Here is a 14,635-nt window from a genome sequence, read left to right on the forward strand (position 1 = left end):
CGTTCAGCCAAATATGATAATTATCCGTGCATTATCTTCATATGGATTTATATCAATACTTTGCATGCACGCCGATATTGTCTCTTCGTTGGTTTAATTTATATCCTCGCGGCAAGATGCTTATATGGAGAGTACTACAGTACCGCATGAATCCTCTTCCCAACCATATCAAGGATTGTGATAGAAGACAGGTATTGCTGTGCTTACGAGCCAAATAGAAGATACAAGCGCCATGGTTCTAACAAAATAAAAAACTTGACTCCTTTTAAATTACTACACAAGCAAAAAACCTCGTCTCAGACACGGGGGTGGCGGCGGCGGTCTGTTGGTATGGTGCTTGGCGACGCAGCCAGGGGCTCAGCAAGCTCAAGAACGCCATCGGGAAAATAGCTACTGGAGTCTATCTATAGTGGAGTTATTGAAGACATGAGATGAGAGCTATTTATGATAACAGTAATATGAAATGACGGTATGAAGGATAGGAGACGCTGCTGTTGCCGCTCTTACCTATTGCTGACATAATTCTTATCACTAATCACACCTCTATCACCGTCTGCAGCGGCTTTGAGGGCAGGCCCTTGATCAGCTTGTTGCATTCCTTAAAAATGCTACAACACCTTCTCGGAGGCATAGCTTTTCGACTCCCGGTATTGTTGGTTGGGCAAAATCAGATCAACAGAGTTCCATTTCAACTTATATATTAATGAAAAAAACGTTTGCTAATTCCTCATTTCATAACCGCTACCACCATATGTTCAGCTACCTCTCTTTTCAATACGAATCTCGGCCACCTATTTACAATATTTCCATACCACTTCAGTTCCTTCGGATCCTGCTTGAAGGCGCAGTAGGCGCGAGAACAAAGTCCACACAAGACTCGTAAGTCTGCCTTGCACCAACTCCATACCACCACCACTGGATGACCTAAATCCTCAAAGTCAGAAAGTTACTCCCACTGACATTATGTGAAAGGATTCACTTACGCATTCACCGGCAGTCGTGCATTTACCCTCTTCAATATCGCTTGGGATCGTGACAGAGAACAATGTGTTGTTCGCTGGCACAGCAGGCAACTTCTCGTCTGCATAGCTATCCCAGTAGAGAAGCTCACTTCCAACCACCGTGTTAGATGCTGTGTCGACAATGCTCACATTCGCAGTTCCGGCGTGGAGAATGCGAAGATAAACCTCGATTGGGACGACCTGGCCAGGAGAGTAAGTCTGAACTGGACCACTGGCTTCCTCGTCCAGCTGGAGACCTTTGCAAAGCCAGAGGTTGCACTCGTCGGCATGGTAGGTCGAATCCACAGCGGCTACCTGCGGCATTCCTTCGACGTGGTCGGTCACATCTTGTTTGTGAAGGAGCGTTATGGCGGTACCGCAGGCTGCACGGGAGACAGCTCCAGCGATCCTGGGAGTAGGACTGGTGATTACTCCATGAGAAGAGACTGTGGTTGCAATACCGACAAGGGTGGCTAATGATAGATACTGCATGATGATGATTTGGACGAAATATACTCTGTGGGGTTTTTGATAATGAAAATAGAATAGGAAAGTGGCTCAAAGGTATTTATGGGGACAGTTATATATCTATTTCCAAGAAATATCGCGCTGCTTACTCGAAATCAGGCTGTGGAAGCAGCCTGTAATGGTTAAACAATATATAAACGGAAGAATTTAAAACTGCCAGTTCTATACCTGGGTAGATCGACAACTTTATAGATGATGCTTATGCTTCTCAGTAGCCTGTTTAGTGTGATGAAACTGCCGGATATCAACTTTATATTAACGAAGTAACCTTGTTTGGTTGAGTTTCAAGGCTAAGCGGCGGGCGGCACGGCGTGCCTCCGCACGGTGGTTCCGGCAATTGTTTTCTCAGATTGAGTGGACCGATCAGTGGGATCCACGGACGATATCTACCCCGCCATACTCTAAATCGCACCGCAGTCAACAAAACACATTCGGACCATTCGGATGCCACTCATTCCGTACTGGCTCTTGGATAATAAATACTGAGGTATTATAGTATTTATACGCCAATATTTGTTTATGCAATTTTGAAGGCTTTTTCCTGTTCGGATCCCAAAACCATGCCCTCAGACCAGAGATCCACATATACCAATCCAGATGCCAAAGCGTACAATCTCCCTGAGCTTGCCGATGCGCAAACGGTGAGGAAATTTCACGAGAGTCTGCCAGAATACAGCCCTACTCCCCTCGTGTCTCTTGGGGAGCTGGCAGAAAAGTTTGGAGTGAAGAGTATCTTCATCAAAGATGAAGGAAATCGGTTGGGACTCCCGTCGTTCAAAATCCTTGGCGCCTCTTGGGGAACATTCCGAGCAATAGCGTCCAAGCTCGATCTTTCCCTTGATAGTAGCCTTGATGATCTCTCAGAAGCTGCCAAAAATGCATCCATCAAACTATTCGCTGCCACGGATGGAAATCATGGACGGGCCGTTGCATACATGGCAAAGCTTCTGCAAATATCAGCTGAGATATATGTCCCAACGGCTGTAAGCAGCCATGCTCGGGAATTGATTGCTGCAGAAGGCGCTGAAGTGATTGTTATTCAAGGCGACTACGACGATTCCGTACGTATTGCTGCTGAAAAATCAACCACGTCACCCAGTGGGCTTCTGATCCAGGACATGGCTTTTGAAGGATACGACTATATCCCGTCTTGGATTGTTGATGGATACTCTACGATGTTGCATGAAGTCGGTTCTCAGCTCGAAGAGAAAGGGTTAAAGCCCACAATCATCATCACGCCAGTTGGAGTGGGCTCCCTTGCAACAGCCGTCGTCACTCACGCCAAGTCCGGAGGGCGTTCGATTACCATACTTGCAGTTGAGCCCGATACCGCAGGATGCCTTCACACCAGCCTGAAAGCTAGTCAAATGACCCCCATCAAGACACCCGGGACTATCATGACGGGCCTGGACTGTGGCACGGTCTCAACTGCTGCTTGGCCAGTCCTCCGGGCTGGTATTGATGCCAGTGTCACTGTCTCCGATTCTTCGTGCCATGATGCAGTGCTGTATCTGACGAGGCATGGCATTTTTCTTGGGCCATGCGGTGCTGCTGGTCTAGCTGCACTCTTGAGCATCGGGCCTACGGAACCTGAGTCTATCGGACTAAATTCGGACTCTGTGGTTGTCATCTTGGGCACTGAGGGGCCCCGGCCGTATTTTGACAGCCTTTGATATATCCTCAAGGTTATTGCGAGACTGGGTTGAGACGAGATGCCTCCTCAGAACTGTACTGTCAACTACTTTCCCAGTTTGACGAGCCAAACAGATCAACTATATTCACTGCTATTAATATACTATAATGTTTATAATGTTGATATAATTTATATTTATATTTCTGAGTGGCTAACTTATTGATTGCAGCCCGAAGTGGCTGCATGCTTTTCTTCAAATTACAGATGGTGAAACACTCCACAGTCTCTCTAACACGTCCGGCCATCACCAGCACCCCTTCTTAGCGGCCGCGCCAGCCTCCAGTTCATTCACAATTTTGACACTAATGATAATTAGTTTACATTTTCATAAAGTTTAAAAGATGCTTACAGCTCGCGCAGTGTTTCGAGATAGCGATCCATGGAATAATCGTGCAGAGGAGGAAGTATCCTATATAATGTGTATCCGGTTGCGAAGAACAAAATCACAGCAAGTAAAATAGCCAAGACAAAGACCAGTGGTCCCACTTCATCTACTTTATTCCATATATTGGATTCCTTGGTGCGTCTCTGGCGATGTGACTCTTCGTCGTAAATTATTTCTTGCGGGCGCTGTTGCGATACCGTCATCTTGGAAGTTGAAAGGTTCGATTTATGCGTTTGTGATTGTTTTGGCTGTATAGGCTGTGGATGAGGAACGGAGCTGTCGAAGAGAGAGAGGCTTATGAAGTCTGACCTGACGCTAATTTTAAAGTTATATAGCTCCGTCCGTTTGAGAATACACTAATTTGGGTGACATGCCATCGTGGGAGTCATTTGAGTCTAAATATCATGGTTAGCTAGCATATACCATGAAAATGGCACGTATGAATAATAAATTTAGTAAAATATATATTAAAATTCTATAGTATGTGATCTAACGAGTTAACAATGCCCTGTCCATGAGCGAATAGGACTTTGCAGACAAATGCACGGCGCCGTCATAAAAAACTGCACCCAGTGAGCAATCAGCTTTGTCTAATTTCGTAATCCCCCTACGCCTGCCGCTGTAGTTCCGCTCTCGCTATCATCGCTGTGTATCCATCCCTAGCAAAGCAAACCACCTTCGTCCAGCGCGCCAAATAGGTAATCATCGCTCAAAAAGCAGACCAAAAAATCGTATCGTCTCGCATCTCTCATCCTCGGCAGCAGGAACCAAAGCACATATCTAAAAGAGAAAGTCAGTATATATCAACGATAATAGAAAGGATAGGTCACCTACCTGGGTTTCCTCCAGTGCGGACGGACCTTGGCTTCTTCACTGCCACAACCTTCTCAGCTGGAATGAGGTTCAAGATTGAATCGGTATCTCCGCGGTCAGCGTTGAAAAGGGAAACACGGACCTTCTGCCAGATGGCCTGAGGAGAGTGTCCGTTGGTGTTCTTGTTGTATGGAGAGGTATAACGCGCCATTTTTGATATGGTGGGGTTTGAATAGCTCTGTGTGTGGTATGTGGGGTTGAGGTTGTCAGCGTTTGAAGGTGACAGTGGGTTCTCCGTGGATGTGGGAGGTAGGTAGCTTTATACTGTAAACGTTAGCCATGTGAACTGCATGCAGGCGCCTCACGGGTATGCGAGTGAAAGAAAATGCAGTGTTTGTCCAAAACGGATATGATCTGGGGACAAAGCACTTGACATGAGGGATAGGTCTTACAAGATTTGGCGGGATAGTCTCACGGGGGAGATTTGTACGTTTGTTTGGTTGGCGATCTGCCGCTGGAGCTTGGACGGCCTCGTGCAGAAGGGTCACACTGTTTGCTTAAAGGAGGCACTACTCGACGGGTAAGTGTGTGTACCACCGGTTGTAATGTGGGGACTAGCTTTTTAAGTGAAAAAGGTCTGGTCGTGGGAATACAGAGTGATTAGTTTTCTTTGTTGGTTGTTTGTATTTGGATAGTAATCGGTTGAGGTTATAATGGTTTTCAGTAATCACATTTGGGCAGGAAATATCGAAGCCTTTATACTTGATTTCACCTTTTTTCACTTTTTGTATGATTCATAAATGCCAAGGGCATATGATTGATAACTTATTGTTAACTACGAAAATTCAACTGCCAAGACCGAACATTGCTTGTTGTTTACACATATGCTATAAATTCACTGTTATTATAGGTTCAAGCAATTATTGCCGAGCCTTGACACCGTCATCCGAAAGCCCTCGGCTTCGGCAGGATAGAGCGGCATCTGTCAGCCGAGTAACCTCGGAGAAAGTCCGACAATAAATTATTCCTTTGGGTAAGTGAATTATAACTGGTATTGGCAACGTAGTATAATGAATATGGAATCCCAAATTAATAAGCGGCCGATAAATAAGTCAAATTGTCAAATCCAGCGTGATATTGAGGTTGCACCGCTAAGATAAAGGTACGACGTCACTTTTTCTATTATAAGCAGGGGTGGGGCGCCACCAGAATTCCTTGCATCGGGATAGTGTCGATCGATTATCATGATAGGCTCCTTGGCAAACCTTCGTTCCCGCCTCTAACGGAAGCCGTTGGGATAAGGCAAAACGACAACATCAATTCCTCATAACGACCGATTTCATAGCACAATTCCGCTATGATTATCCGCGCAGTCTTGGCTACGAGCGCGCTGCTCATATCATCGTCGACTGCGGCAATTAACCCCGCATTGGTTGGGACATGGTCATCCAAGTCCGCCAAGGTGATGACAGGGCCGGTATGGTCGCACCAACTGTGAATTATCCGATGGGCAAAGGCTTATTCTTTATCTACAGGGCTTCTATAATCCAGTCAATGACAGCTTCATCGAGCCATCCCACGCGGGGATTTCATACTCCTTCACTGCGGATGGCTTCTACGAATCAGCCTACTACCGCGCAGTCTCCAATCGTATGTTCCCCTCCCCCCAGCCACATCGCAAGCTAACCCCTCCCCAGCAACCAGCCCCAACTGCCCCAAAGCGCTTCTCCAATTCCAACATGGCACCTTCACCGAAAATGCCAACGGCTCGTTGAGCCTAAACCCCATCGCCGTCGACGGGCGCCAGCAGCTCTCCGACCCCTGCAAGAACTCAAAGAACTCGCAGTACTCGCGCTACCACCAGCCGGAGCTGATGATGAAGTATGAGGCGAAAATAGATGATTATAAGAAGATCAACCGACTTGATCTGTACCAATTCGATGGCACGCCCATCCAGCCGCTGTATCAGGCGTATAGCCCGCCTATGATGCTGCCGACAGTGACGATGAACCCGACAGACAAGGCTGATGCGGCGAAAGAGACGGGTGCCAAGGTGAAGAGGGGTGAGGGGTTGGCGGAGAGCTTACTCGAGCCACTGAATAAGGACGCCAAGCACATTAAACGACATTTGTCCGGAGCGATGGATGCGAAGTCGCCGTCCGGTATGGCGGATTCGGTGTGGTGGGCGGGCGTTGGGATGACGCTCCTTGGCGGCGCGGCGTATCTGTTATAATTATGAGGTTGGATGGGTTGGGTGACATTTTAGACCGGCGAATAGGCGGCGTATATATAGACTTGGATAGACCTGCACAAGAGGAAGATATTATTTGTAACGATAAAAGTATAAATTAAGCATTGAACAAACTCATGCTGCCACGCTATTCAAAACATTGATCCCAGTGTCCATCGTGTTGTGGGAATGTCAAACTATCAACGAAAGCGCCTAATTTGCAGCGTCCAAGGCTATCGACGCCGCAATTTTGAAGGGGTATCACACGGTCATTAATCAAGACTCTCACGAGCTCCTCGTCTTGCCCTCCACACTTCATCTTCTCAAAATACGCACGAGCTCCAAACGGCACCATCCGACTCGTCGAATAACCATTCGTCTCGTCTATAGTCTGCAAGTTCTCCTTATCTAGTGCCTCTGTGGCATTGAGAAGTCCAATCGCCGCGTAGATGGCCATCATATCGTTGTCATGGCTGAAATCTGCAAACATTGTAGTGTTCTTGTCGATGGGGAATGTTTTATGTGAGCCGTCCAGGGTGGAATTTGTGCTCGTATGGTCAACGACGGGACTGTTGGTCAGACGTGCAATGAGCTCGTTCGCAAAGCCGACACCTTGCGTAGGCCCCATGGGGTTCCCTTGTGCGAAGCCGTAGAATTTGCCCAGTGATTGATAGTACTCGTAAGAGAGCCACTCAGACCTGGTGAAAATATGGCAGAAGGGCGACAGAGGCGCCTCGTACTGGCTAGGAACATGATTAGGAGCAACGGTGTCAAAAGGACACAGATCCATGAGGTATATAATCTCTCTCGAAGTCAAGTTGACACCCTTCAGATCCTCGTTGATGCGGGCCTGAATCGGCGGGACGAAGGTCGCCGCGAAAACGGATTGGGCATCTAAGCCGCCGTGGGAGAATGGTCCTGACTCGAAGGAGGTGCAGAGATCATGGCTCAGAGTGTTATTAAATTCAGGATCCTCGGGGATCAGAAGGGCAGGATAACCCTCGTCGTAGTCTGGCCCGGTATGCTCAGGATCCTCCCGTCGAGCAATTTCAAAGCCTTCTATCCACCAAAGAGCAGAGGCCATCATGCGATCTTGGTCGGTACTCCGTATGAACGGGATTGTATCCTTGGCCAGAGCCTGGTAGCGCTGATAATGTTTGTATCCCATGTTAGTCAGTTGCTGGATGCCCACAATAGTTAATTTGTCGGCACCGCTTCTCCATTTGTAGGATTTGAGGAACTCGTATTTCCCCTCGAGCTTCCCCTCAAAGTTCCCAACAGTTGTGAGGATATGTCCAGCAAGTTTCTTGTACAGAATCGCCTTTGTGAATGTGGGATACCTGGCACCGTGACGAGCTAGCATTTGAACGAACGTTATTTCGCAAGACGCCGGGGTGTCTGCCGATATTTCAGAAGGCACTGTGAAATATGGGGAGTACTGGCCCCAATGGTGTGAGATCTCAGGGTGGCATTGATAGCCATTGTTAATTTCGCCTGCTATCGTACGCACACAGGGAAGTGTATGGTCTCCAGGGCGAGATCGTGCCCAGCTGTTCTTCTGTTAGTATGCCACTGAAGAAGATCCGCTCCAATATCAAGGAAAGGCTCGTTGAATGTTGTTCTGAACATGTATGCACCACGTGATAGCAATAAGATACGACGCCCAATGAGATTTAGACCTACCCAAAAGCTGCCGCAATGATGAGTAGGAAGGTTAAGCAGATTATAGCAATAGTCAATATTATCGTCGCGGCCCTCTTCCTGGCGGTGCTTGGGCCTTCCTCTTCCTCCTCAGCAGCGACTGGTTGTTGGGTTGGCTCAGCATCACCATCTTCGGTCAATATAGGTTCATAGTCCGGCCTCGACCTTCCGGGGATATACGACGCGACTGCCGCCACCGCATCTCGGAAAAAGGACGTCATCTCGAGACTGTGTTAACTAACAAAGGTTTTTAAGATGCTGCCTGCCAGGCTTGATGTTTTCGATGAAGGTGGACTCGAACTGGTCGCCTGATATCGCGCCGACGCCGTGACACCAAGTGTAACCGCAGGCGGCTGAGCAGCAGGTGATTCTTCAGAAGGACTATAACATAAGGCGTACCGAGTAGAAATACATGCCGACACCGTCACAATTATTTCTATTTAGTAGAGGTTAACTTTAGAAGGGACGTTGAACATCAGTATAGATTGAGAAACAGGGGTTCCAGATGGCAGGGTTTCGCGAAGCGGCCGTAGTATCGACAAGTCACACATGTTTGTTACCATCCAACCAAAAGGCCACACGCGCTTGGCGCCAACTTTTCGTTCTGAGTCGCCACAGCGAAAATACTACAGTCTGTCATTTCATCGTATGATCATTATGCATCTGGGCAATATAGCTATTTGAACTTAGTAGAAGCAATGGAATATATTCAAAACCTCTTTAATGTAATATACAGTCTAGCCCTCGTTGCTTCCCATAGAGAACCTGCCCTCTACTTCATACCTATGTAATATCTATAAACGGCTGATAATGGCACCGGCGTACTCGTGGGTCTTGGCCGTTCCGTGAAGATCACCGGTCAAGGTCTTGCCCTCTGCAAGCGTCTCAAAAATGGCCTTCTCGATGCGCACGGCTTGCTCCTCAAGACCCATGTGTCTCAACATCATGATGGAGCTGAGAAGAAGTGCGGTTGGGTTGGCAAGACCCTTGCCAGCGATATCCGGGGCGGATCCGTGAACAGCCTCGAAGATGGAGCACTCATCACCAATGTTGGCAGATGGAGTAAGACCAAGACCACCGATGAGTCCAGCGCAGGTATCGGAAAGAATGTCTCCGTAAAGGTTGGGCATGACCAACACCTTATCGTTGTATGGGGTTGGGTCGGTGACAATCTTCAGGCAGGTGTTGTCGATAAGCTCGGCATCAAACTCGACGGCTGGGAAGTCCTTGGCGACTCTCTGGGCGGTGGAAAGGAAAAGACCGTCGCTCATCTTCATGATGGTGGCCTTGTGGACGGCGCGGACCTTTAGCTTGCCGATCTCCTCAGCGTACTGGAAAGCGTATTTGCAGACACGCTCAGACGCCTCTCTTGTGATGAGCTTGATGCTCTGCACAACACCGTCAACGACGACGTGCTCAATGCCGGAGTATTCTCCCTCGGTGTTCTCTCTGATGAGAACGGTATCGACACCGTCGTATGGGGTCTTAAATCCCGCAATAGAGCGGCAGGGACGCACGTTGGCGAAGAGGTTGAATGTGCGGCGGAGGGTAAGGTTTAGGGAGACGTGGCCCTTGCCAATGGGTGTCTGAATATGTTTAGCAACCTGTATCTAATGATGGGTCGGTTTCCTTACGGCAAGCGGACCCTTGAGGGCAACCTTGTTCCTCTCGATGCTCTCAATAGTCTCGTCGGGGATAACAGTCTTGCCATCCTTCAGTCGAGGAGTAACATCAACGGGCTCCCATTTAATTGGTGTCTACAAGGCAATGTCAGTCTCATTCCGTACTTCCGTAGGGAAAGAAATGGCGCAAATCGTACATTAGCAGCCTTGAAGATGTCCTTCACTGACTGGGCAATCTCTGGGCCGATACCGTCACCCTCAATAAGACTGACAGTGTAAAGTCCCTATCGAATCGTTAGTCAAATGTCCTATTACCATCCTATGTCGATTCCAATCGGTCGGCTTGATAGCATGTCGCAATGTATTCAAGACACTGCAGGTGCAGTGACGCGAAATTGACGCAATTCGGGGTAGCATACATCAGATCCCTTCTTTCCGTGGAACTTTGCGACCTTCTCATGAGTGCTGGCGCCCGCAGCATATGTTCGTGTCTGGTAATCCAGTTGGTTAGCAGGTTGAACTCCAATTTGCTTATCAATTGGGGTAATTTGGGGTTCAAACCTGAAGAGAGGATAGCATAGCAACACCATTTGCACGAAGGCATTGGCGGCGCGCAGGCGCGGCAATGGACCGGATAGCGAGCATCTTGAAATATCACAGACAGAATGCCGCTCTCACGCGAATGCAAGATTGTTGGAGAGAGATAGGTTTGGTGAGGGCGAACTGGAGTTTCTTGAACATGCGCCACGATTTCAGGCGAAAGCCTTGCACTACCGCGCCAAGAAATATTGCCGCTTCCATCCGTCCATCCGTCCACCAACTGTAGCGTGGCCTATCGCGCGCTTATCTTGGCCTGGTCTCACATCGATTGACAGCTCGAAGCTCTACGTCACATTGAAGGCTGGCCAACATAATCTTTGAGAGCGGATGCGGATGCTTATTGTTTGGGCGAATTGACGAACCTCACGAAATTCAAAAGCGGCATGAGCTTGTTAAAATATGGCCGACTATGAACGTACTGTGCTCGCGCACTATAATCTCCCAACGGCATTCCCAACTGAGTGGCCCGCCGAGAAAGACGAGAGTGATGCCTCAGATGATGAGGGATTGGTCAAGAAGAAGAAAACGAGTAGCACCGGTCGAGCTTCAAAGTCAAGATATTCAGCACTTGAGCGTGCCACAAGCGATCGTAAAAGTTATGTCCCAGGCTCACAAAAGACTGGAGAAGGGCTGGAGAACTTGGTACAAAAGGATGAGCCCGACCCTCTTGGGACAGGCGAAAGTGTCGTGAGAATATTGAGAGGACACGGTCTGCCTGTGCAAGATGACATCCACCTGCGTATGTTTTACAATCCCCTAACAAACCCCTTTTGAGACTAACATGCGACCCAGGAAACAGATATTTACTGTCGTCAACTACATTTTCGCCATCTTTGTTCCTGTCGCAGGTGCATCATTCGGCTTCAACTCAGCAACTACTCAATGGCCTAGAGGTCTTGTCGCGCTCAATTGACCAGAAATCCGCATCCCTGAGGGTCTTGGTCGAATCGAACTTCGAGCGGTTTGTCCGCGCAAAGGCTACGATTGACAATGTATATACCGAGATGAAAACTCGCGGAACGGAATCTGTTCCTATAATCCCTCCGCGACACTCTCGACATTCGAGCCGGATTAGCTTCAGGGCTGGTAGTCTCGCAGAGGCAGCCCCAGGCATCACGACCATACCCGCGAATAATAAGAAGAAGAACGCGTTGAGCAAGGAGAGCGAATACGGAGTCCTGGGGATCAAGGCACCACTCGTGGATGTGGCAGCCAAGGCCGAGGAGGTTTGGGGACCAGCGTTGGGTGGGCGCGAGAAGGAAGATAATCTTAAAGTCGTCGCTGGCGCGCTGGAGAGACACCGCGACATCTATGAAGCACCTGGCTTGATTGCCGAGAGCATCAAGCGCAAAGATCACGAAACGCTAGTCGAAGAATACGCAAAAGCGACTCGCATTGCTGATGAGGCACGAAAACTTGGCGAAAGCCTAGTCGCGTCACAAACGCCACCGACAGATCTCCAGTTACAGCATATCATTGTTGCGGCACGAATGTGGTATGATGTTCAGGATCAATTGGATAATTTCAAGCGCGAAGTTTGGCGACGACTGGCAGCGGTTCAATATGGTGCTGGACAACCAGGCGGCTCTAGCTCAACCAGGGATCAACATATGGATCTGATAAGCATCCTTCTCGAGCTGGGAGTTGAAGACAACCCTATATGGGTTTGGCTGTTGAGCCGTTATGACCATTTGAAGAATAAAATCACAGCAATGTCCGAACGATCCAAGGTTGAAATCGAGGTTCTTCGACGAAGATTAGCTAATGGAGCGAAACCGACGCCACAGGTCCTTGCAAGCCACCTGCAGTCTCTCAGCCGCCAAGGTCTAGAGATCAAATCTGCCACACAGGATTCTACTGAGATTATTGAACTGTGGGAGAAAATGCTCACGTTCCTTAACAGCATGCTCTCGTCTGGAGGTGTGCTCGGGGAAGTCCTTGAATTCTCGCAGACCGTCCAAGGATTTATCGATGGCAAAACCCAGCGAACACTCCCGATGGGCCTTAATGGAGAAAGCCGAAAGCATCACAGGCTGTCAAATCAAGGTATTGTAGATCTACGGAAAGGGACAATCGAGCTTATCGACTTGATCCGCGAAGGCGTCAATTCATTCTTTGTCGACCCTCCAATTGAGGACATTTCACTTCTCTACTCGCCCATCCCACCTACACCCATGACCCCCAAGTCTGGTGGACTGGTTCCCCCAGCTCTTCGGGATCCGAGATTTGCTTTCGATGCCACCAGTGCACCACCTCCATCTCCCAAACTTGGTGAAGCTTGGGAGAAGTTTGCTTTCTGGCCTCCGTGGGCGAACTCGCTGAGTGGCGTTCATTACCTCGCTAAATTGCTTGTTCTCGTTGGATCTGGAGCAAGTGATATGGCGTCTGTTTCGGTCATTGACAAAGGTGATGGTGCAGCTCTAGAGCGTCTGCGTGCACTTGTTGGAAGCGCCCGCGAGCGCTGCGTTACCGCAGTTTGCGCGGCTTGGAATAAGGATGCTGAGAATATTAAAGTACTCGAGGATTGGAAACGATCAGCAGAGAAGAAGGAGCTCACGAGGATGCCAGCAAATTTCAGCGCGTTTGAAAGTGCAGTTCTCTCGGGCATGCAGAAGATCCTATATATTCCAGAAGCCATCACCAAGCCCAACTCGGAAGAGGTGGTCCTGCCTCCTCCTGCGAAGATCCTTCAGATGGTGCGAAGCCAGTTTGTGACAACGCTATATAAAGCTCTGAGCGGCATGGTTGAGAATGCTGAGCGATCAATTAAGAAGCCCGAAGATGACTGGGCAATTGATGGAGGAGGCATTGCGACTCCTTTGAGCATAGGCCCAGAAATGAGCACTGGTATTGAAACTATAGCTGCATCTGATAGAGTGAGTCCCCAATAACTTCTATTGCGGCCAAAGCTAATTTTTTGTCACAGAACATCCGCATGCTTCTCACTTTGAGCAATCTTCAGGCGCTAAGGGCTGATGTTGTCCCCAGCTTGACAATGCAATTCGAAAACGCGTTTTCAGTCAAACTTACGGAAGAGGCGAAGACCATCCGCGATGTCTTGGCTCAGATAGACGCACGCCTATTTCAGTCGTATACTAGACCACAGATTGATGAGCTCCGAGGAATTATCAAGGCCGGCATATTGGCTCCTGAATGGGAGCCTTCGCCTTCTGAAAAGCCAAAGGATGTCAAGCCATACGTCTACGAAGCTCTGCTCAGCTTAGTATTGGTCCATACTCAGGTCGCTACTACGGCCTCTTCTCTGACGCCTCAAATCCTTTCTTATCTGCTGGAGCAGGTCTCCCGCGACCTTCTCGATGCATTCAAGCAACGATCCCAATACACCCTCGCGTCACTTATGCAAGCGACTCTAGACGTCGAATTCGTGGCGCAGACGTTGACCCAGTATACGACTGACCGTGCAGGGCAGTTACAGAGTGATATCTATCAGGAACTGGACAAGGGGACAGACAATGAGGCGCGTGTGAAGCTGCAAGGGGAACTGCCGGAGATGAGGGCCGTGTTGAAACGGTTGAGGGAGGGAAGCAGGAGCGAATTCGCTTGCTTTAAGAAGGTTCGAAAACCTACTGAGCGGGTAAAGTCGTAGAGGCAATCATATTACGTGGTCCATCGGGTTGGATTATAGATGGGTCTACAAATCAATTATATCTTTGTCTACAATAATAGCAACCTCTTAAGATGATTAATGATCCAAAACCGATCCCGTGGGGGATATGAGTCTCCTGCCTACCTAATCTTCGCGACTCGACAGCATATAATTCATTTCATGCACACATCTTCCACGTACGACCATAGACTCAAGGGAATTGGGCATCCCGTCCGCTCTGCCATACACAAGCTTGGGTATCCTCTGGATAATAGTCTCAATCATGCCAATAGGCATAGCATGGAATCGCGGCCCCTTGCCGCCTGAAGGGTGGGGTGTTGCTGCTTAGTTTAATCTTGTTCCGAGGTTTATGCGATCCCTGTATCCGTTACCATCTAGCATTATCTCCACACCATACCATTACACACCTTCCGTCTCTAAAGTACTATGATGTC

The 14,635-nt window shown here is 48.7% G+C and overlaps 8 protein-coding genes across 8 annotated transcripts; 3 read left to right on the plus strand and 5 right to left on the minus strand.

Moving 5' to 3' along the window:
* Positions 1-726: 726 nt before the first annotated feature.
* VE01_07444 (uncharacterized protein) lies at positions 727-1,770 on the minus strand. The gene is made up of 2 exons (XM_018276879.2): positions 984-1,770; positions 727-924 (listed from the first exon to the last, which is right to left on the minus strand). Exons 1-2 carry the CDS (start codon positions 1,491-1,493, stop codon positions 817-819), a joined length of 618 nt encoding a protein of 205 aa, XP_018128709.1. The 5' UTR covers positions 1,494-1,770; the 3' UTR covers positions 727-816.
* Positions 1,771-1,840: 70 nt separating this feature from the next.
* VE01_07445 (uncharacterized protein) lies at positions 1,841-3,505 on the plus strand. Its single transcript, XM_018276880.2, has one exon. It carries the CDS (start codon positions 2,090-2,092, stop codon positions 3,200-3,202), a length of 1,113 nt encoding a protein of 370 aa, XP_018128710.1. The 5' UTR covers positions 1,841-2,089; the 3' UTR covers positions 3,203-3,505.
* VE01_07446 (uncharacterized protein) lies at positions 3,460-3,810 on the minus strand (the record flags this gene model as incomplete). The annotated part of the gene is made up of 2 exons (XM_018276881.2): positions 3,460-3,524; positions 3,572-3,810. 2 exons carry the CDS (start codon positions 3,808-3,810, stop codon positions 3,467-3,469), a joined length of 297 nt encoding a protein of 98 aa, XP_018128711.1. The 3' UTR covers positions 3,460-3,466.
* Positions 3,811-4,092: 282 nt separating this feature from the next.
* On the minus strand, positions 4,093-5,240 carry VE01_07447 (uncharacterized protein). The gene is made up of 4 exons (XM_059463882.1): positions 5,040-5,240; positions 4,873-4,989; positions 4,442-4,744; positions 4,093-4,387 (listed from the first exon to the last, which is right to left on the minus strand). The coding sequence occupies exons 3-4, from the start codon at positions 4,629-4,631 to the stop codon at positions 4,356-4,358; spliced, it is 222 nt and encodes a 73-aa protein (XP_059319553.1). The 5' UTR covers positions 4,632-4,744; positions 4,873-4,989; positions 5,040-5,240; the 3' UTR covers positions 4,093-4,355.
* Positions 5,241-5,640: 400 nt separating this feature from the next.
* On the plus strand, positions 5,641-6,785 carry ROT1 (Reversal of tor2 lethality). The gene is made up of 3 exons (XM_018276883.2): positions 5,641-5,897; positions 5,956-6,070; positions 6,118-6,785. Exons 1-3 carry the CDS (start codon positions 5,778-5,780, stop codon positions 6,651-6,653), a joined length of 771 nt encoding a protein of 256 aa, XP_018128716.1. The 5' UTR covers positions 5,641-5,777; the 3' UTR covers positions 6,654-6,785.
* Positions 6,661-8,869, minus strand: VE01_07449 (uncharacterized protein). Its single transcript, XM_018276884.2, has 2 exons — positions 8,334-8,869; positions 6,661-8,200 (listed from the first exon to the last, which is right to left on the minus strand). Exons 1-2 carry the CDS (start codon positions 8,570-8,572, stop codon positions 6,799-6,801), a joined length of 1,641 nt encoding a protein of 546 aa, XP_018128759.1. The 5' UTR covers positions 8,573-8,869; the 3' UTR covers positions 6,661-6,798.
* A 170-nt stretch (positions 8,870-9,039) lies between these two features.
* Positions 9,040-10,715, minus strand: IDH2 (NAD-dependent isocitrate dehydrogenase). The gene is made up of 5 exons (XM_018276885.2): positions 10,535-10,715; positions 10,393-10,464; positions 10,171-10,257; positions 9,986-10,108; positions 9,040-9,937 (listed from the first exon to the last, which is right to left on the minus strand). The coding sequence occupies exons 1-5, from the start codon at positions 10,616-10,618 to the stop codon at positions 9,146-9,148; spliced, it is 1,158 nt and encodes a 385-aa protein (XP_018128719.1). The 5' UTR covers positions 10,619-10,715; the 3' UTR covers positions 9,040-9,145.
* Positions 10,716-10,818: 103 nt separating this feature from the next.
* On the plus strand, positions 10,819-14,590 carry VE01_07451 (uncharacterized protein). The gene is made up of 3 exons (XM_018276886.2): positions 10,819-11,312; positions 11,366-13,449; positions 13,500-14,590. Exons 1-3 carry the CDS (start codon positions 10,973-10,975, stop codon positions 14,178-14,180), a joined length of 3,105 nt encoding a protein of 1,034 aa, XP_018128690.1. The 5' UTR covers positions 10,819-10,972; the 3' UTR covers positions 14,181-14,590.
* Positions 14,591-14,635: the final 45 nt, after the last annotated feature.

This window comes from Pseudogymnoascus verrucosus (genome assembly GCF_001662655.1).
Source record: "Pseudogymnoascus verrucosus strain UAMH 10579 unplaced genomic scaffold scaffold_34, whole genome shotgun sequence".
Lineage (NCBI taxonomy): Eukaryota > Fungi > Ascomycota > Leotiomycetes > Thelebolales > Thelebolaceae > Pseudogymnoascus > Pseudogymnoascus verrucosus.

Bases quoted from the DNA above. Each gene is read 5' to 3' on its own strand.
- VE01_07444 (XM_018276879.2), bottom strand. From the start codon at position 1,493: ATGCAGTATCTATCATTAGCCACCCTTGTCGGTATTGCAACCACAGTC. The intron at 925-983 runs GTAAGTGAATCC...TTGAGGATTTAG, and splicing joins GCACGACTGCCGGTGAATGC to GTCATCCAGTGGTGGTGGTA.
- VE01_07445 (XM_018276880.2), top strand. From the start codon at position 2,090: ATGCCCTCAGACCAGAGATCCACATATACCAATCCAGATGCCAAAGCG.
- VE01_07447 (XM_059463882.1), bottom strand. From the start codon at position 4,631: ATGGCGCGTTATACCTCTCCATACAACAAGAACACCAACGGACACTCT. The intron at 4,388-4,441 runs GTAGGTGACCTA...TTTCTCTTTTAG, and splicing joins CCGCACTGGAGGAAACCCAG to ATATGTGCTTTGGTTCCTGC.
- ROT1 (XM_018276883.2), top strand. From the start codon at position 5,778: ATGATTATCCGCGCAGTCTTGGCTACGAGCGCGCTGCTCATATCATCG. The intron at 5,898-5,955 runs GTATGGTCGCAC...CTTTATCTACAG, and splicing joins CCAAGGTGATGACAGGGCCG to GGCTTCTATAATCCAGTCAA. The intron at 6,071-6,117 runs GTATGTTCCCCT...ACCCCTCCCCAG, and splicing joins CTACCGCGCAGTCTCCAATC to CAACCAGCCCCAACTGCCCC.
- VE01_07449 (XM_018276884.2), bottom strand. From the start codon at position 8,572: ATGACGTCCTTTTTCCGAGATGCGGTGGCGGCAGTCGCGTCGTATATC. The intron at 8,201-8,333 runs GTAGGTCTAAAT...ACAGAAGAACAG, and splicing joins ATCATTGCGGCAGCTTTTGG to CTGGGCACGATCTCGCCCTG.
- IDH2 (XM_018276885.2), bottom strand. From the start codon at position 10,618: ATGCTCGCTATCCGGTCCATTGCCGCGCCTGCGCGCCGCCAATGCCTT. The intron at 10,258-10,392 runs GTATGCTACCCC...ACGATTCGATAG, and splicing joins ACGGAAAGAAGGGATCTGAT to GGACTTTACACTGTCAGTCT. The intron at 9,938-9,985 runs GTAAGGAAACCG...AAACATATTCAG, and splicing joins CCCTCAAGGGTCCGCTTGCC to ACACCCATTGGCAAGGGCCA.
- VE01_07451 (XM_018276886.2), top strand. From the start codon at position 10,973: ATGGCCGACTATGAACGTACTGTGCTCGCGCACTATAATCTCCCAACG. The intron at 11,313-11,365 runs GTATGTTTTACA...CATGCGACCCAG, and splicing joins GCAAGATGACATCCACCTGC to GAAACAGATATTTACTGTCG. The intron at 13,450-13,499 runs GTGAGTCCCCAA...TTTTTGTCACAG, and splicing joins CTATAGCTGCATCTGATAGA to AACATCCGCATGCTTCTCAC.